The sequence below is a fragment of the Meles meles genome, chromosome 20 (genome assembly GCF_922984935.1).
Source record: "Meles meles chromosome 20, mMelMel3.1 paternal haplotype, whole genome shotgun sequence".
In the NCBI taxonomy this organism is placed as follows: Eukaryota; Metazoa; Chordata; class Mammalia; order Carnivora; family Mustelidae; genus Meles; species Meles meles.
The window spans coordinates 22,112,891-22,125,423 of record NC_060085.1 but is presented as its reverse complement, the minus strand read 5'-3'; the positions used below and the strand labels follow the sequence as shown (position 1 = coordinate 22,125,423).

The window sequence follows — 12,533 nt, the reverse complement described above, 5'->3', positions numbered from 1 at the left end:
GGCCCATCTCATGAGTTCTGCCTGTCCCCAGGGATATAGATCTGTCCCTGGGGCTGGTCCTCCTCCCTTCCTCTAGTCCTTTCTGAAACCTTTTGGAGGCCCTCCAGGACCTGCATGTGCCCCAGCGTGGACTGTTGCCTTTCTCCATTTCTCAAGTACAGTGACGGATGGGTCACAGATGGACCGTTGTCACGGCCCCACGCACAGCCCTCCCTCCTGCCTCTCTGCCCCCACTTTCCTTCCCTGTCCCCAGTGCAGCTGTTTTGGACTACCTATTGAGACAGAATAGGGATTCCTCCAGTCCAAGTTCCGCTTTCAGGGCTGAGGGCAGCAGGAGCAGCCGGGGAGACGGGCTCGGGGTAGCAGACCAGCAAAGGGGAGGTTTACTGCCTCCGTAGTCACAAACATCAGGCAGTCCACGGGTGGAGGAAAGGATGGATAGCACCACAGTCACTGGAAAAATCAACAACAGATAATAATAGCAGTCTTGCTTCACACAGCTCTGCCCGTGGACAAAAAGAGCCAGCTCTCTGAGCCCCTACAGTGAGCACTTACTAACTTTAGTCTCCTTAATTATACCCTAGAATCTCTTAAACCCCACTCTGGTATCTCCAAGTTAGGAATTCTGTGGTTTTTGTCTAAGACACCTGCATGTGTCTGGTGGAGCTGAAGTGATTCCTGGTGCTTTGGGGGCTCGTGAAGTGGCTTTAGAGCCAGGGTCTGGGGTGGGCTGCGGGGCCCGAGGGCTCCTAGGAGCTGTGGGCATGGGACGGGGACATGGGCTCGGGTCCTGGTGTCCAGGCCCCGCGTGACTGCGCACCTGCTGTCCCTGCAGGAGACCCTCTGCAGTGCGGAGCCTGGGTTGGGCAGTGTGCTCTTTACATCGTGATCATGATTTTTGAAAAGTCTGTCGTCTTCATCGTCCTCCTCATACTTCAGTGGAAAAAGGTTTGCTTCTTGTCCCTTCTTTAGCAGCTCTTTGGGCCGCCAAGCAAGATAGTACTTGTTCCCCTACCACCCACACACCCCAACCTTATTGGAAAACCAAATCTTTTCTTTCTTTCCCTTCTCCCCCACCCCCACCTCCACTAACTCAGTCTGGCTTGCCTGTCGGGAGCAGGAACTTGGTTTTTCACTTAGCACCCATCTACTTGAATAATGCAAGTACCTGCCCTCGATTAAGCTTTGCGATACAGGGGCGCCTGGGTGGCTCAGTGGTTTAAAGCCTCTGCCTTCGGCTGAGGTCATGATCCCAGGGTCCTGGGTTCGAGCCCTGCATCGGCCTCTCTGCTCAGCGGGGAGCCTGCTTCCCTTCCTCTCTCTCTGCCTGCCTCTCTGCCTACCTGTGATCTCTGTCTGTCAAATAAATAAATAAAATCTTAAAAAAAAAAAAAAAAAAAGCTTTGCGATACAGAAAGCCAGTGGGGATAAGCATCCCTGCCCTTGGGCTGCTTCCTGGCTGAGACAGTCTTCAAGCCTCACTACTGTAACTATCGGGAAGGTGTCTCTCCATTTGTACATGTCTTCCATACTTTTCTTGGCCAGTGGTTTAATCAAGACTCTGGGGGCTGTAGGAAACAGCTGCTCACAGGCTGTTCCCAGGGTTCCCTCGGCCCTGCCCTCTGGCCCCGGGGCTGTGTAGATAAGCCTGCACTGCCCAAGTCCCCCACATGGCTAACCGGCTGAAGAGCCTTCGAGTAGCTTAGAACTTGGCCTTCTTTTGTATTTGTTGTTGTTGTCGTGTGTATTTTTTGTTTTTTGGGTTTTTTTTTTTTTAAGATTTTATTGCTTTGAGAGAGATCAGGAGCACAAGAGTGGGGAAGGGCAGAGGGACAGGACAAGCAGGCTTCCCGCTGCCCTGAGATCATGACCTGAGCTGAAGGCTGACGCTTAACTGACTAAGCCACCCAGGTGCCCCTCCTTTGGTTTTATTTGTATCTGAGTTTTATTTTTCAAGAAAATAAACCAAGGCTTTTCAGAGCTTTTGTCCTTCAGGAGGTGGTTGGGGTGCAGGATTTCTGCTAGAAAATGGTCTGGTCCCTCACTGCTGGTGTCCGTAACAAGCATCCACCGACCTCATTCTCTCCAACGCCCCGAAGCCCCACCACCCCTACCCTCCGCGCTGCCTGGTGGGTGGGCCCTGCCCTGCTTGGTGGTTGTAAGCACATTATGTTTCCCAAGTCCATGGCACTAGGAAGGCGGCTAAAACCCTAACTGCTGCAAGTGTTCTCCCCTCCCGGGGATCTGCCCCTTGTCAGCATTCCCACCTGGGGACTGACCATGCAGCCCTGGCCGTGAGGCACTGTTCCCATCAGGGCTCCAGGGGAGTGTCATCGGAGCCAAGCCACCCTTCTCAGGGCCTCATGGATGATGTGTGGTGCTGCCCCGTTACCCCCAGGCCCCTTCTTTGTGGTCTCTCCCTACCTCACGGAGTCTGCTTCTCTTTACAGGTGGCCCTGTTGAACCCCATTGAAAACCCAGACCTGAAACTGGCCATCGTCATGCTGATCGTCCCCTTCTTTGTCAATGTCAGTGCTATGTTGCATTTTATCCCCACGTGCTCTCTGCCCTCCAATGTCCTGTTCACAGTCCTGAGTCTGACAGAGAAAGCCCCTTACAGCCCCCAGGCCCCTCCCCACCCCAGACCTGGAAATGGCGGGATTGCTTCCTCAGCAGGCAGATCCCTGCTCTAGGCTCCCTGTGCAAGAGGGAGGGTCCTGAGAACTTTGTCTTGCCCTCCCTTCTGGGGACTTCGTGCCAAGGAGGCCCTCCGCATGCACAGCGAGCAACTTGTAGATCAGGATGTTTGGAATCCAGCCCGTCTCATCCCTGACCCCAGAGCTCCAAGAGAGACTCATAAGCATGCTGGGTAGAAGTTAGGAAATGGAAGGAACGAGAAAGTCACGTGGGGCTGACGGTCGTGGCAGAGTGCACGGGCCAGCCTCTCAGCCACAGCAGGAGCCCAAAAACCTTTCCAGTGGCTAGTCCCCAGCGGTGACCAGCACTCAGGGTGAAGAGGACTAGGGTTTTCTTGCTGGTTCTCCGATAAGAAAGCAGAAGCAAAGGATGTGGAGGGTGGGAATCTCTCTGTAAGCTTGTGAGAGAGCTGGGGGACTGAAGGAGGATTTTCTTCCCCTTGTTCTGGACATCGTAATCAGGAGCAGGTGGGAAGGTTGGTGATGGAGATCTGCTTTGCTTTGACAGATGCCTTATCCCAGAGTAACATGCACGTTTCCTCCCCACAGGCTTTGATGTTTTGGGTAGTAGACAATTTCCTCATGAGGAAGGGGAGGACGAAAGCTAAACTAGAAGAAAGGGGAGCCAACCAGGACTCGAGGAACGGGAGCAAGGTCCGCTACCGAAGGGCTGCGTCCCACGAAGAGTCAGAGTCTGAGGTAGGGCCAAGCCCTCATGCCACACCCCATCCCAATGGGGTCTCTGGCCTCTGTTGCATCTGGTCTTCCCAGCCTTGGCCAGGGGGAGGAAGAAGAGGCTGACTGCTCCATCCAGCAGGGAGGGATCCATTCCTACGTCCCTTGGCCTTCCCATGGCAGGGAGGTGGAGTGCCCGATGGGGTGGCAGGAGCTCATCTCCGACAGTCGGGACCTCCGCCAGTGGAGGAAGACAGGGAAGAGGGGGGCTGCCTTGTTCCAGGGAAGCTGGCAAGGACTCTCATGGGCCTGATAGTTGATCTTTAAGCCTTAAGGTGTTTCAGTCCCTGCCCACCACTGCAGACCAGCAGAAGTGTTGGCTAAACCCACTAGAAACTTCTAAAACTTAGGGGTAGCTAGACCTTCCAGGGAACCTCCCCTGCCCTTATTGTCAGGTTTCCTAAGTTCAAAGGTTTGGACTTTCGGGGAGACTGGTGGTCATCAACAGAAGCCTGGAGGCAGAGTGATGCTCCTGGGTGGCCTGCCCACTGCATGCTGCGGGGCGAGGCCAGGGCTGTCTCCTGAGAGGCCTCATCAGCTTTCTCGGTGTGCGCAGCTCTGCAGTGAGTGTGGGGCAGCAGAAATGGCTGAGGCAGAAATGGCTGAGGTAAGGTCTTCCCCGAGAGACCTTCAGACTGGATGAGGTGAAGGTGAGTGTCTGAATAGGTCCTTCTCACACGGTGTGATCCTTCTGACACTGAGGTGCTCACAAAGCCCTGTGAGGACCCCAGAATGATCTGTTTGATTCCCGGGGGCCTCCTGGGGGGAGTTTGGAAAGCTGACTGGAGGAGCAGGACAGAGTGTAAGCCTGTATCTTCTCTAGCTGTCCCCAGGATCTGGCACGGGGCCCATCCTGTCATAATGAACGTTAGATGAGTGGCAACACTACAGGCAGAAGCAATCACTCAGGAGCGGTTGTGGTCACGTGGGGTGGCCTCTGGGTCACATGAAACCCCTCATGGCCAGAGCAGCGTGTGTCCTTAGGGAAGGACGGAGTGACATGGAATGTGGTACAGGCAAAGGTCTCAGCCAGACGGGCAAGGTGCCTCATGATGCGGCCATGCCTGGACAGGCGGCAGGAAGCCAGAGAGGTCTAACCAGGGACCCCCAAGGGGAGTGGTCCGGGGAGAGGTGACGCAGCTGTCCTCTCCCTGGGAGAGAAGGAGCTCATGGTGCGCTGTCCCTGGGCTTCCTGGTTCTTAGAGGCTTGAGGAGCCCACAAGCAGCGTGGCAGGGGGGCAGGAAGGGTCTGTGTTGGCCCGGGTGCCCTTATCCCACGGCCAAGTCCTTCCCGACACCCAGAAAAGTGCAGGGCTCCCGTTCATCGGCACAAGTTGCAGAGTTGGTTCAAAGCAGCTGATCTGAATGCAGCCTGCCTTGTGTGTGCTCCACAGAGGTTCTCTTCTCTGGAAAGGGACTTTTCAGTTTGCTTTTGCGGTCTATAGCGTACCTTCCAGGACCTGGGATGCCCTGTGTCCAGATTGGGCTTGTTTACCAGGATGACCTTAGGGTGGGGGTCCTTGCTGAGTTTGCTCTGACTGGGGTTCAGTCCCAGCTGGAGGTTGGCTGGAGAAGCGAGGAGTGGACATTCCACTCAGCGCTGGCTTCAGGAGTCCGTGACTACACTGGGAGTAAGCGACATCTGGAGTGGTCCCACTCTATAAAGGATCCTTCCCGTCACCCTCCCCTAAAGAAACCTGAGACCCCAGGCCTTCTAGAGGGGTGAGACCCCAGTGCCAGGGTGCAGGGAGGGCAGAGGAAGAAGGCCTCGTCGGTGGTGACTCAGGTTGTGCCTCTCCCCCACCCCAGATCCTGATCTCCGCCGACGACGAGATGGAGGAGTCTGACGCAGAGGAGGACCTGCGCCGACTGACCCCCCTGAAGCCTGCGAAGAAAAAGAAGCACCGCTTTGGGCTGCCGGTCTGACGCACTCCTATGCTGGGGTCAGGCGTGGGGGCCCCCTCGGGTCAGCAGGTGGTCGCTGCGCAGTGTCCTTCCTTCCTTCCTCTCTGCCCGTCCTCTTCTACCTCCACTCCTCTCGCTGTCTCCGCCCGCTCCCAGACTGCTGTGACTTGCCAGAGGGAGGCCGGGCCAGCGCGGAGGGGCTCCAGGCAGCCGGAGGTCCCCACTCAGTTGCACTACAAACACTGACCAAATATGCAAGTGAGGCGTTCTGTGTGTCTGTCATTGTCCCAGACGGTGTTGCGAGGGACCCAGAAGCCCCGTCCTGTGTCTGGCTGGGTGGCATTGAGGAGGAAAACTGACGCGCACACAGACTGGGTAGAGCCTTTCCCCAAGGCTCGGGGAGCGTGAGGATGTAACACATTTTGGGCTAAAAGTCACTCATTGACCAAGTTGGAACCGCAATGCTTTCTTACTCCAAATGGCTTTGTAACTACTGATTTCTAAAGCCGGTTTTATGAGCTGTCACAGTGTTAATGTTTTTTGAGTATGTGTTTATTTCCTATGGGACTAATGGGCAAAACATAGATTTTTAAGTCTTCCGTATGCTGTTGACTTTTATATTTTTAAGTTATATTTTCATACTATTTAAAAACTCTTTTTAATCCCCCAAAGAAATGGGTTTGTCTGCCTTTCATGGGATGTGAACTAGTGGGAAGAAAAAGTTGGGAGTTTTTTTATTTGGGATATTTTTAGGTAATCTGAGATGAGATGAGGTCAGTGACCCCAGCAGGAAGGGAGGGGAGCCCTTGTCTGAAAGGAATGAACCCAGTGGGTCTGTAAAGGCCGCAGTTGAGTGGGAGGCAGCTGGTCCGAAGGCCTGTCTGGGGACAAGTGGGTCCAGCTGCTTGGCTTTCTGCTGGCAGGTTAGAGGTCTGAGTTAAACATGACCAAGAGAAAAGCCTAGAGGTCTGTGTCCAGAGAAACTGAGACCATAGAGGCCACCCCTATGAGTTCCCTGCCTCTCTTCGGTCTCCACAGCTGAAGTTTAAAATTCAGTCTGAGCCTCCTTGCCTCCCGTGCAAGGTGGAGCCTTTGGAACCAGCTGCTGGACCAGCCCCAGGAACTTCTTCTCAGGCTGCTCTACGTCTTTTGTCTTGATGTTGTCCCTCTGTTGAGCACAACGGTCTGAGAAATGCCTGCCTGACCCGGTGATCCTGTTTCTCACAGCCTCAGAGCAGCAGGGGGTCGAGGTGTGGGAGCTCACTGTCCACATCTGCAGGCAGGGTAGGTGCTTCGAGGCCTACGTCCCCTCCCTGGGGAGTGACCCTCACTCCTCAGCATGCCACAGGCCCCCACAGCTCTGGAAGGGTGCTGACCACAGTGGTCCGGGTTGGCCTGAACACTCGCCCTGCTGTGGGAGCAGCACGGTGGTGCAGCCAGTGTTCCGTCACGGCCCTGAGGCAGCCACAGAAGTTGAGGAACGGAGAACTGCACCACTAAGGTGCAAGCTAGAAGGGAAGCCACCTGGCCCAGAACCTTCCTTTTAGACCTACGCACAAACGTGCTGCCCTTAAGTAGATTGGGTCTGAATTGTGGTGTGGGAGCCAGGCCACTATGCTCTGGGCCTGCCTTCCCCCTCACAGTTGCACCCGCCTTCCCCTGGGAGTCCGGAACCAAAGGCCTGAAAGGAACTGGGCCCTGTCACGGCCCTGGGTGGCCTCTCTGTGAGTGTAGGTGTCTGCAGCGGGAGAGAAGGCTGCATGTAAGACAAGAGGCCATGACCGTTTATGCCCTCACTTCGGCTCTTCACCCCCGCCCGCCCCTAGCCATAGTGGACTGTCCCCCCTGGAGAATCGGTGCTGGGGAAGGCCAGAACTGACATTGTGCCTGCTACGTGTCGGCCCCTCGTGGCGTTGCTGGCTCTCCCTACTTTTCCCCCCTGTCTCATTTTGTATGAACAGCCTGTGCCCACCGCTGTCCCCGTACCTTCCTGAGCTCCGAATCAGCAGTGCTTTCGGTCTTGAGCTCCAGGCACAGTGGTAGGGGACCCACAGTCTCTGGAAGGTGGAAAGTAGGCTTTGTATAGGCCTCAGACAATCTGCTCATCTCAAGGCCTGTCCAGTGCCTGTAGGGCAGGGGTTTGGGGAGCAAAGTGGTGGCTAGTGAGGGCTGGTTTTCCCTTGGATCCTGAATTTCAGTAAGGGCTTTAGTCTCTGAGCCACTGTCGTAGAGCTGACCAGCGGATGGGTCTCTAATCGTAGAGAGCCATGTGGTGTGTGGGACTGGACAGCGTGGCCTCGCCGGTTTAGCCGTCCCTTCCCTTCTGCTGTGTGTGTGTTTGTGTGTGTGTGTGTATGTGCAGGCACACACATACGCACACACAGAGTTTGTATTCCCTGGAGTGTTTCCTGCAATCACTGGGGGTTTTTTTGTGTTGCGTTGTTCCAAGAGACCAGATGCAGCGGGCCATGGTCAGAACGTCCTCCTGAGCTGTCCTCCTTCTCTGGGATGAGTCTCCTTACCACCTGCCCCGAGGTGCCTTACTCAGTACAGCTCTTCACCCAGCCACATGGCAAGTGTCACAGTGCTTGAGAAACCGTGGGACACCAGCCGGATATTGTGTGCTGTCCATCTGATCAGTGCAGATGTGGACCTTGGCCAAGGCCCCCGTGATGGATGCTTGTAAGTCAGGGTCATGAACGAGTTTCTTGGACCCAATGGAAATAACCTGGTGAGGCAGAAACTGTCATGTCTGAATGGAAGGAATCGTTGTTGGCCTTATTTCCTTTCGCAGTCAGTGGGATGTTGAGAGTGGCAATGAGGGGGATGTCGGTGAGATCTTGGGCGGCAGTGGCTTCTTGGTCTGCTCAGAAGACCTTCGAGGTAGAGGCCTGTGGCCCATCAGTTAGTGCTCAGGCACGCTGGTGGCCTCCTGCCTCAAGCTTTAACTCATGCCCCTTCCCGGCAACTGCAAGTCCTAGGCGAATGTTGACCGCTCATGCCTTTAAAGGGAAACCTAGAAGGGCTCAGATTCTAGGCAGTCTAGTCCTGTAGGCTGCAGCCCAGAGTCCCCATCGGAAGGCTGCACAGGAGCCCACTCTGCCCTCCAGACAGCAGTGTGCTGGTCTTCTTGCAGCCAGGCCAACATAGACGCTCTGGAACTTCTCATTGGCCAAAGCAGCCACCCTGTAGGGTTGGCTTTTAGAAGTTGCACACACTTCTGACCGGGAGAGGAGACCTCTCTGTTCTCCCCTGTGAAGCACTGGCAGCTCTGAAGGGCTTTGCTCTCTGGGAGGGACTTCGAGTCTGCTGGCCGTCAGCACCTTGAGCTTGGGGGGTGGGCTGTCTCATTTGGTCTCTCTTTCTCATGATGTTTATTAGAACTCAGAACTGTGTGAGCAAACCATGGCCTATTTCCACTGCCCTTCCGGTGGGGGTGTTTCAGCAGTGGTGTTAAGATAAACAGAAACACATTTTTGAAATGAAAGGGAAGACGATGTACTTACATTGTAAAATGGTTTACAATAAAGTTTCACATCTTAATACAGTTTTTTTTTTTTTTTTTTTTTTAAAGAAACCATCACTTATGGTTGTTGGTTGTGTGGTCTTTGGAGTTGAAACAGCTTAGTGGGTCAAGAAAATTTCCCCAGTGAGTTAAAAGATTGTCCCCAGGGGTGTCCAGTGGCTCAGTTGGTTAAGCTTCTGGCTTCGGCTCAGGTCATGATTTCAGGGTCTTGGGATTGAGATCAAGCCCTGCGTTGGGCTCCCTGCTCAGCAGGGAGTCTCGTTCCCCCCTCTGCCTCCCCCCACGCGTGCTCTCTCTCTCCCGGTCTCAAATAAATAAGTAAAATAAAATAATCTTAAAAAAGAAGACAACGACAGCTCTCCCCAGGAAACCAAGTGTGAATGAACTACATCACCTGGTGACAGACACAGGAGCCAGAATCTGCCAAAGGACAAAGCCAAACATACTCTTACCTTTCCCACGTCCCTGCTAATGCCAGTAAAAGGAGCTTTACCTCCCCCTGAGGAGCAAGTGGTGCTGGGAGGATGAGCTGTGAGCAGTGAACAGCCCACATCCTTGTCCCTGGAGCTGCGGGGCAGGCAGGTGCCTCCCTGTACAGAGCCCACTGTGGGGACGGTGCCAAAGCCCTCCCAGGCCCGGCTTGCCCTCGGTTCCGCGTGGCCTTGTTTGCAGGCCTGGGTCCGTGGCCCTGGCTGTCGGAAGGCATTCCTCGTGTCAGCACTTGTCTCAGATGGAGCTGGCAGTCCTCACACTGGCCTGCTGGGGCTTGGAGTGGGATTGGAGATGTTACCGCAGTGGAGTGGCATTCAGGATAACCAAATGTCAGTGCCCGGTGGGGTTCCGTCTGCTTGAAGCCTCCAAAGATAAAAATAATCTCCCATCACAAACTGACAAGGAGCTCAGGGATGGCTGCCACCCCACCCCCTCTACTCCACGCTCACCCCAGGTGCAGAGTCCTGTCCTGCACCATGAGGGTCTCCCCTCCAAGGATGGGCAATGAGGAACTGGCAGCCAAGTGACTGTCAGGGGACACCTTGGACTCGTCCCTCTCTCCACAGCTCAGAGCCTGGAATGGGCTCGGATGTCACCCACCCTGTTTTCAGCAACCTGAATGTCCTCAGGCCAGGCACCTTTGGGTGACCTCATACAGTCAGAGGCTCTGTGTCCTTCCTGGGCGCTTTCCCCCTGCCTCGGTCCCTTTGCTAAACCTACCCTGGGAGCCAGACAGAGGACAGGAACTACAGCAAACAGACGGAGCAGCTCCCCAGGCTTCCCTCGGCCACAGCTGCTCCCCCGTGAACCATGGGGGGCTGTGCGTGCCAAGAGCACATGCTCCCGGGTGTCAGACACGGGACACTTCTGCCCTGCTGGCCAGGGATGGCAAGTCTCCCTCCTCTGGAATCCAGGGTGGGGTGGAAGAGAAGGAAAAACAAGCTCAGAGCGGCCCAGCCTGGCGCAGGGCCCTCACTTCCCTTGGGGACGCCCAGTGCATAGGGATGGACGGTCCCAGGCGGACGGCTCGGGCTGCCTCACACATTCCGAGATCTGGGTTCATCAATACCCCTGTTGCTCGCTGCCAGGCCCGGCCCCTTCTGCCAGCGTAGAGCAGCTGTTCCCAAGGGCACAGGGTCTCCCCAGCCACCTGCTCTCACCAGGGCCGCAGCCCCCAGGCAGCAGTGCTCAGCCAGCCCCCTCATCTCCAAGAATAAACTCTGAAGCTAGAGGCTGCGTGGACCTGAATCATCGGGAAGGCCGTCGAGGAGGGGAGTGGCTTTCCGGGACAGGCCCGGGGACTATATAAGCCCCAGAGGGCTGGCGCAGCTCCCATCTTCCAGCGGTTTCTGCCTCTGCCGGACGAGCACCTTCTTCGCAGCAGCTCTCGCACAGGACCCACCATGTCCCAGGTAGGAGGGCCCGGCACGGGCTGTGCTGGTGTCCGGGCGGGGGCAGGGCTGGGAACCTGGACACTGTCATCTCTGACAGTTGTGTCCTGAGCTGAACCCAGGCGTAAGCAGGAATCTCTGCAGCCCCTGAAAGGCCAGGGCCCAGCGAGGGCAACCCCAGGCCCCAGCTTGCCAACAAATCCCTATTTATCTCGGGTTCGGTGGTATTGCCTGGTTGGCCCGGAGGGTAGAGACGACCTGTAGGATACTTTGAGTCTCTGCGTATGCTTTTGTGTGTGAAGAAGCCGACTGTATGACTCGTTTGTAGCCGTGTGTGTGTGTTCATACATGTGATGCTGGATCTATAGGCACACAGTTCTGTCCGGCACCTCCCCAGCAGGACCGATGTCTGTGCGGGGGGTGAGGGGGGTAGCGTGTTGCCCCAGGAGCCCAGCCCAGACTCAGGGACCAGGGATTCCCTGCACCTGTCCCCTGGGATTAGGAAGGAGTGAGGTATCAGACTTGTGGGCGCCTGGGAGTGACAGGATAAGCACTGAGTCTGAGTATCCCTAGTCCTGGAGGGACGGAGTGACTGGCTAAGTGGAGGGTCCTCCTTGCTGCCTGCCCCATGGGTAGGGACTCACTTCAGACTGACCTCACAGGCATCTGATTCTCTACTTTATTCGCACCCTCATAACTCGCAAAGTAGAAGCAGGTAGTTAGGGGGAGAGGAAGGCAATCCCTAAGGGAGACCTTGCACCCAGTGAGCAGGTCTTAGAATTCACCCCTTGAAACTCCACCTGAAAACCAGGGCCTTTCCCATTTGCCCTTTGTGTCCAGGCCTGAGCACTTGTCCAGGCAGGTGGACAGTGTGAGGCCACAACACCCACAAGCTCCCAGTCTGTGGGAGAAGAACAGAGACTTGGGGTGGGGTGGACTACAGTTGGGAAGGCTGCCTGCAAGAGGACTGGAGTCTTCAACTGGCTTGAGCTCGGTGACCAATGTAGAGGGATCTCAGGGCCAAGGCACAGAGATGGGAAGGAGCTTTCAGCTTCAAGGCCTGGGGGTGTAAGACTCTGGCTTCTCCAAGGCTGGTGCACAGGAGGCCCCCATCAAGAAGAAGCGCCCCCCGGTGAAGGAGGAAGATCTGAAGGGGGCCCGTGGGAACCTAGCCAAGAACCAGGAGATCAAGTCCAAGACCTACCAGGTCATGCGAGAGTGTGGTGAGTGTCCTCCCGGGCCATGGGGGTGGGGGGCGTGGATAGCTGTCAGTGGAGGGGAGGGATGGGGTGAGGGGTCCCAGGGTCATTTCCTGAACTCAGGGGGGCACCACCCACGAATGTCCCTCCACACCTTCTCATCCCCCCCCAGAACTAGCCGGCTCCACCGCCCCGTCCGTGTTCAGTGGCAGCCGAACTGGCACCGAGACCGTCTTCGAGAAGCCCAAAGCCGGACCTGCCAAGAGTGTTTTTGGCTAAGACGTGTGCACCATTCCTCTCGCTGCTGCCAACTCCCAGACACAAGAGAATTTCCCCAAAACTTTTTTATGCCAGAATGCACCTTCTCACCTGCTGCCTGTGGGATGGCCACCCGCCCCTCACAGCCTTGGCCCCTCGGCCCAGGGACTCTGCACCAGTGCCCAGGGAGCACCAATAAAGCACATGCCCACGTGGCCCTGGCATTTGGAGGCTGATAGTTGGTCACTGGCCACGGCCACCAAGTGTAGGGGAGAGGCAGGCGGGGTAGGGTGGGGGACATGTTCTGTACCCTTTGTGGGCTTTTGGGAGG

The 12,533-nt window shown here is 56.0% G+C and overlaps 2 protein-coding genes across 6 annotated transcripts in view; both read left to right on the top strand.

Annotated features, from left to right (window-relative positions):
- STIMATE (STIM activating enhancer) overlaps positions 1-8,877 on the top strand; it is a 52,713-nt gene extending 43,836 nt beyond the window's left edge. Inside the window, exons 5-9 of one of the 5 annotated variants that reach the window (XR_006816449.1) lie at positions 836-948; positions 2,451-2,528; positions 3,246-3,395; positions 5,241-6,620; positions 7,786-8,877. Coding sequence is in view for 2 of the 5 variants with exons in the window: in XM_045990938.1 (XP_045846894.1) it covers positions 836-948; positions 2,451-2,528; positions 3,246-3,395; positions 3,837-3,956 (461 nt within the window). In the remaining 3 variants the exon portion in view is untranslated. The other 4 variants (XR_006816447.1, XR_006816448.1, XM_045990939.1 and 1 more) reach the window with 4 other exon arrangements.
- Positions 8,878-10,346: 1,469 nt separating this feature from the next.
- MUSTN1 (musculoskeletal, embryonic nuclear protein 1) lies at positions 10,347-12,426 on the top strand. Its single transcript, XM_045990941.1, has 3 exons — positions 10,347-10,766; positions 11,836-11,968; positions 12,117-12,426. The coding sequence occupies exons 1-3, from the start codon at positions 10,758-10,760 to the stop codon at positions 12,221-12,223; spliced, it is 249 nt and encodes an 82-aa protein (XP_045846897.1). The 5' UTR covers positions 10,347-10,757; the 3' UTR covers positions 12,224-12,426.
- Positions 12,427-12,533: the final 107 nt, after the last annotated feature.

What these genes read in the sequence shown, in the direction of transcription:
- MUSTN1 (XM_045990941.1), top strand. An exon ending in CCAGGTCATGCGAGAGTGTG is followed by an intron (nt 11,969 to 12,116) that starts GTGAGTGTCCTC and finishes ATCCCCCCCCAG; the next exon opens with AACTAGCCGGCTCCACCGCC.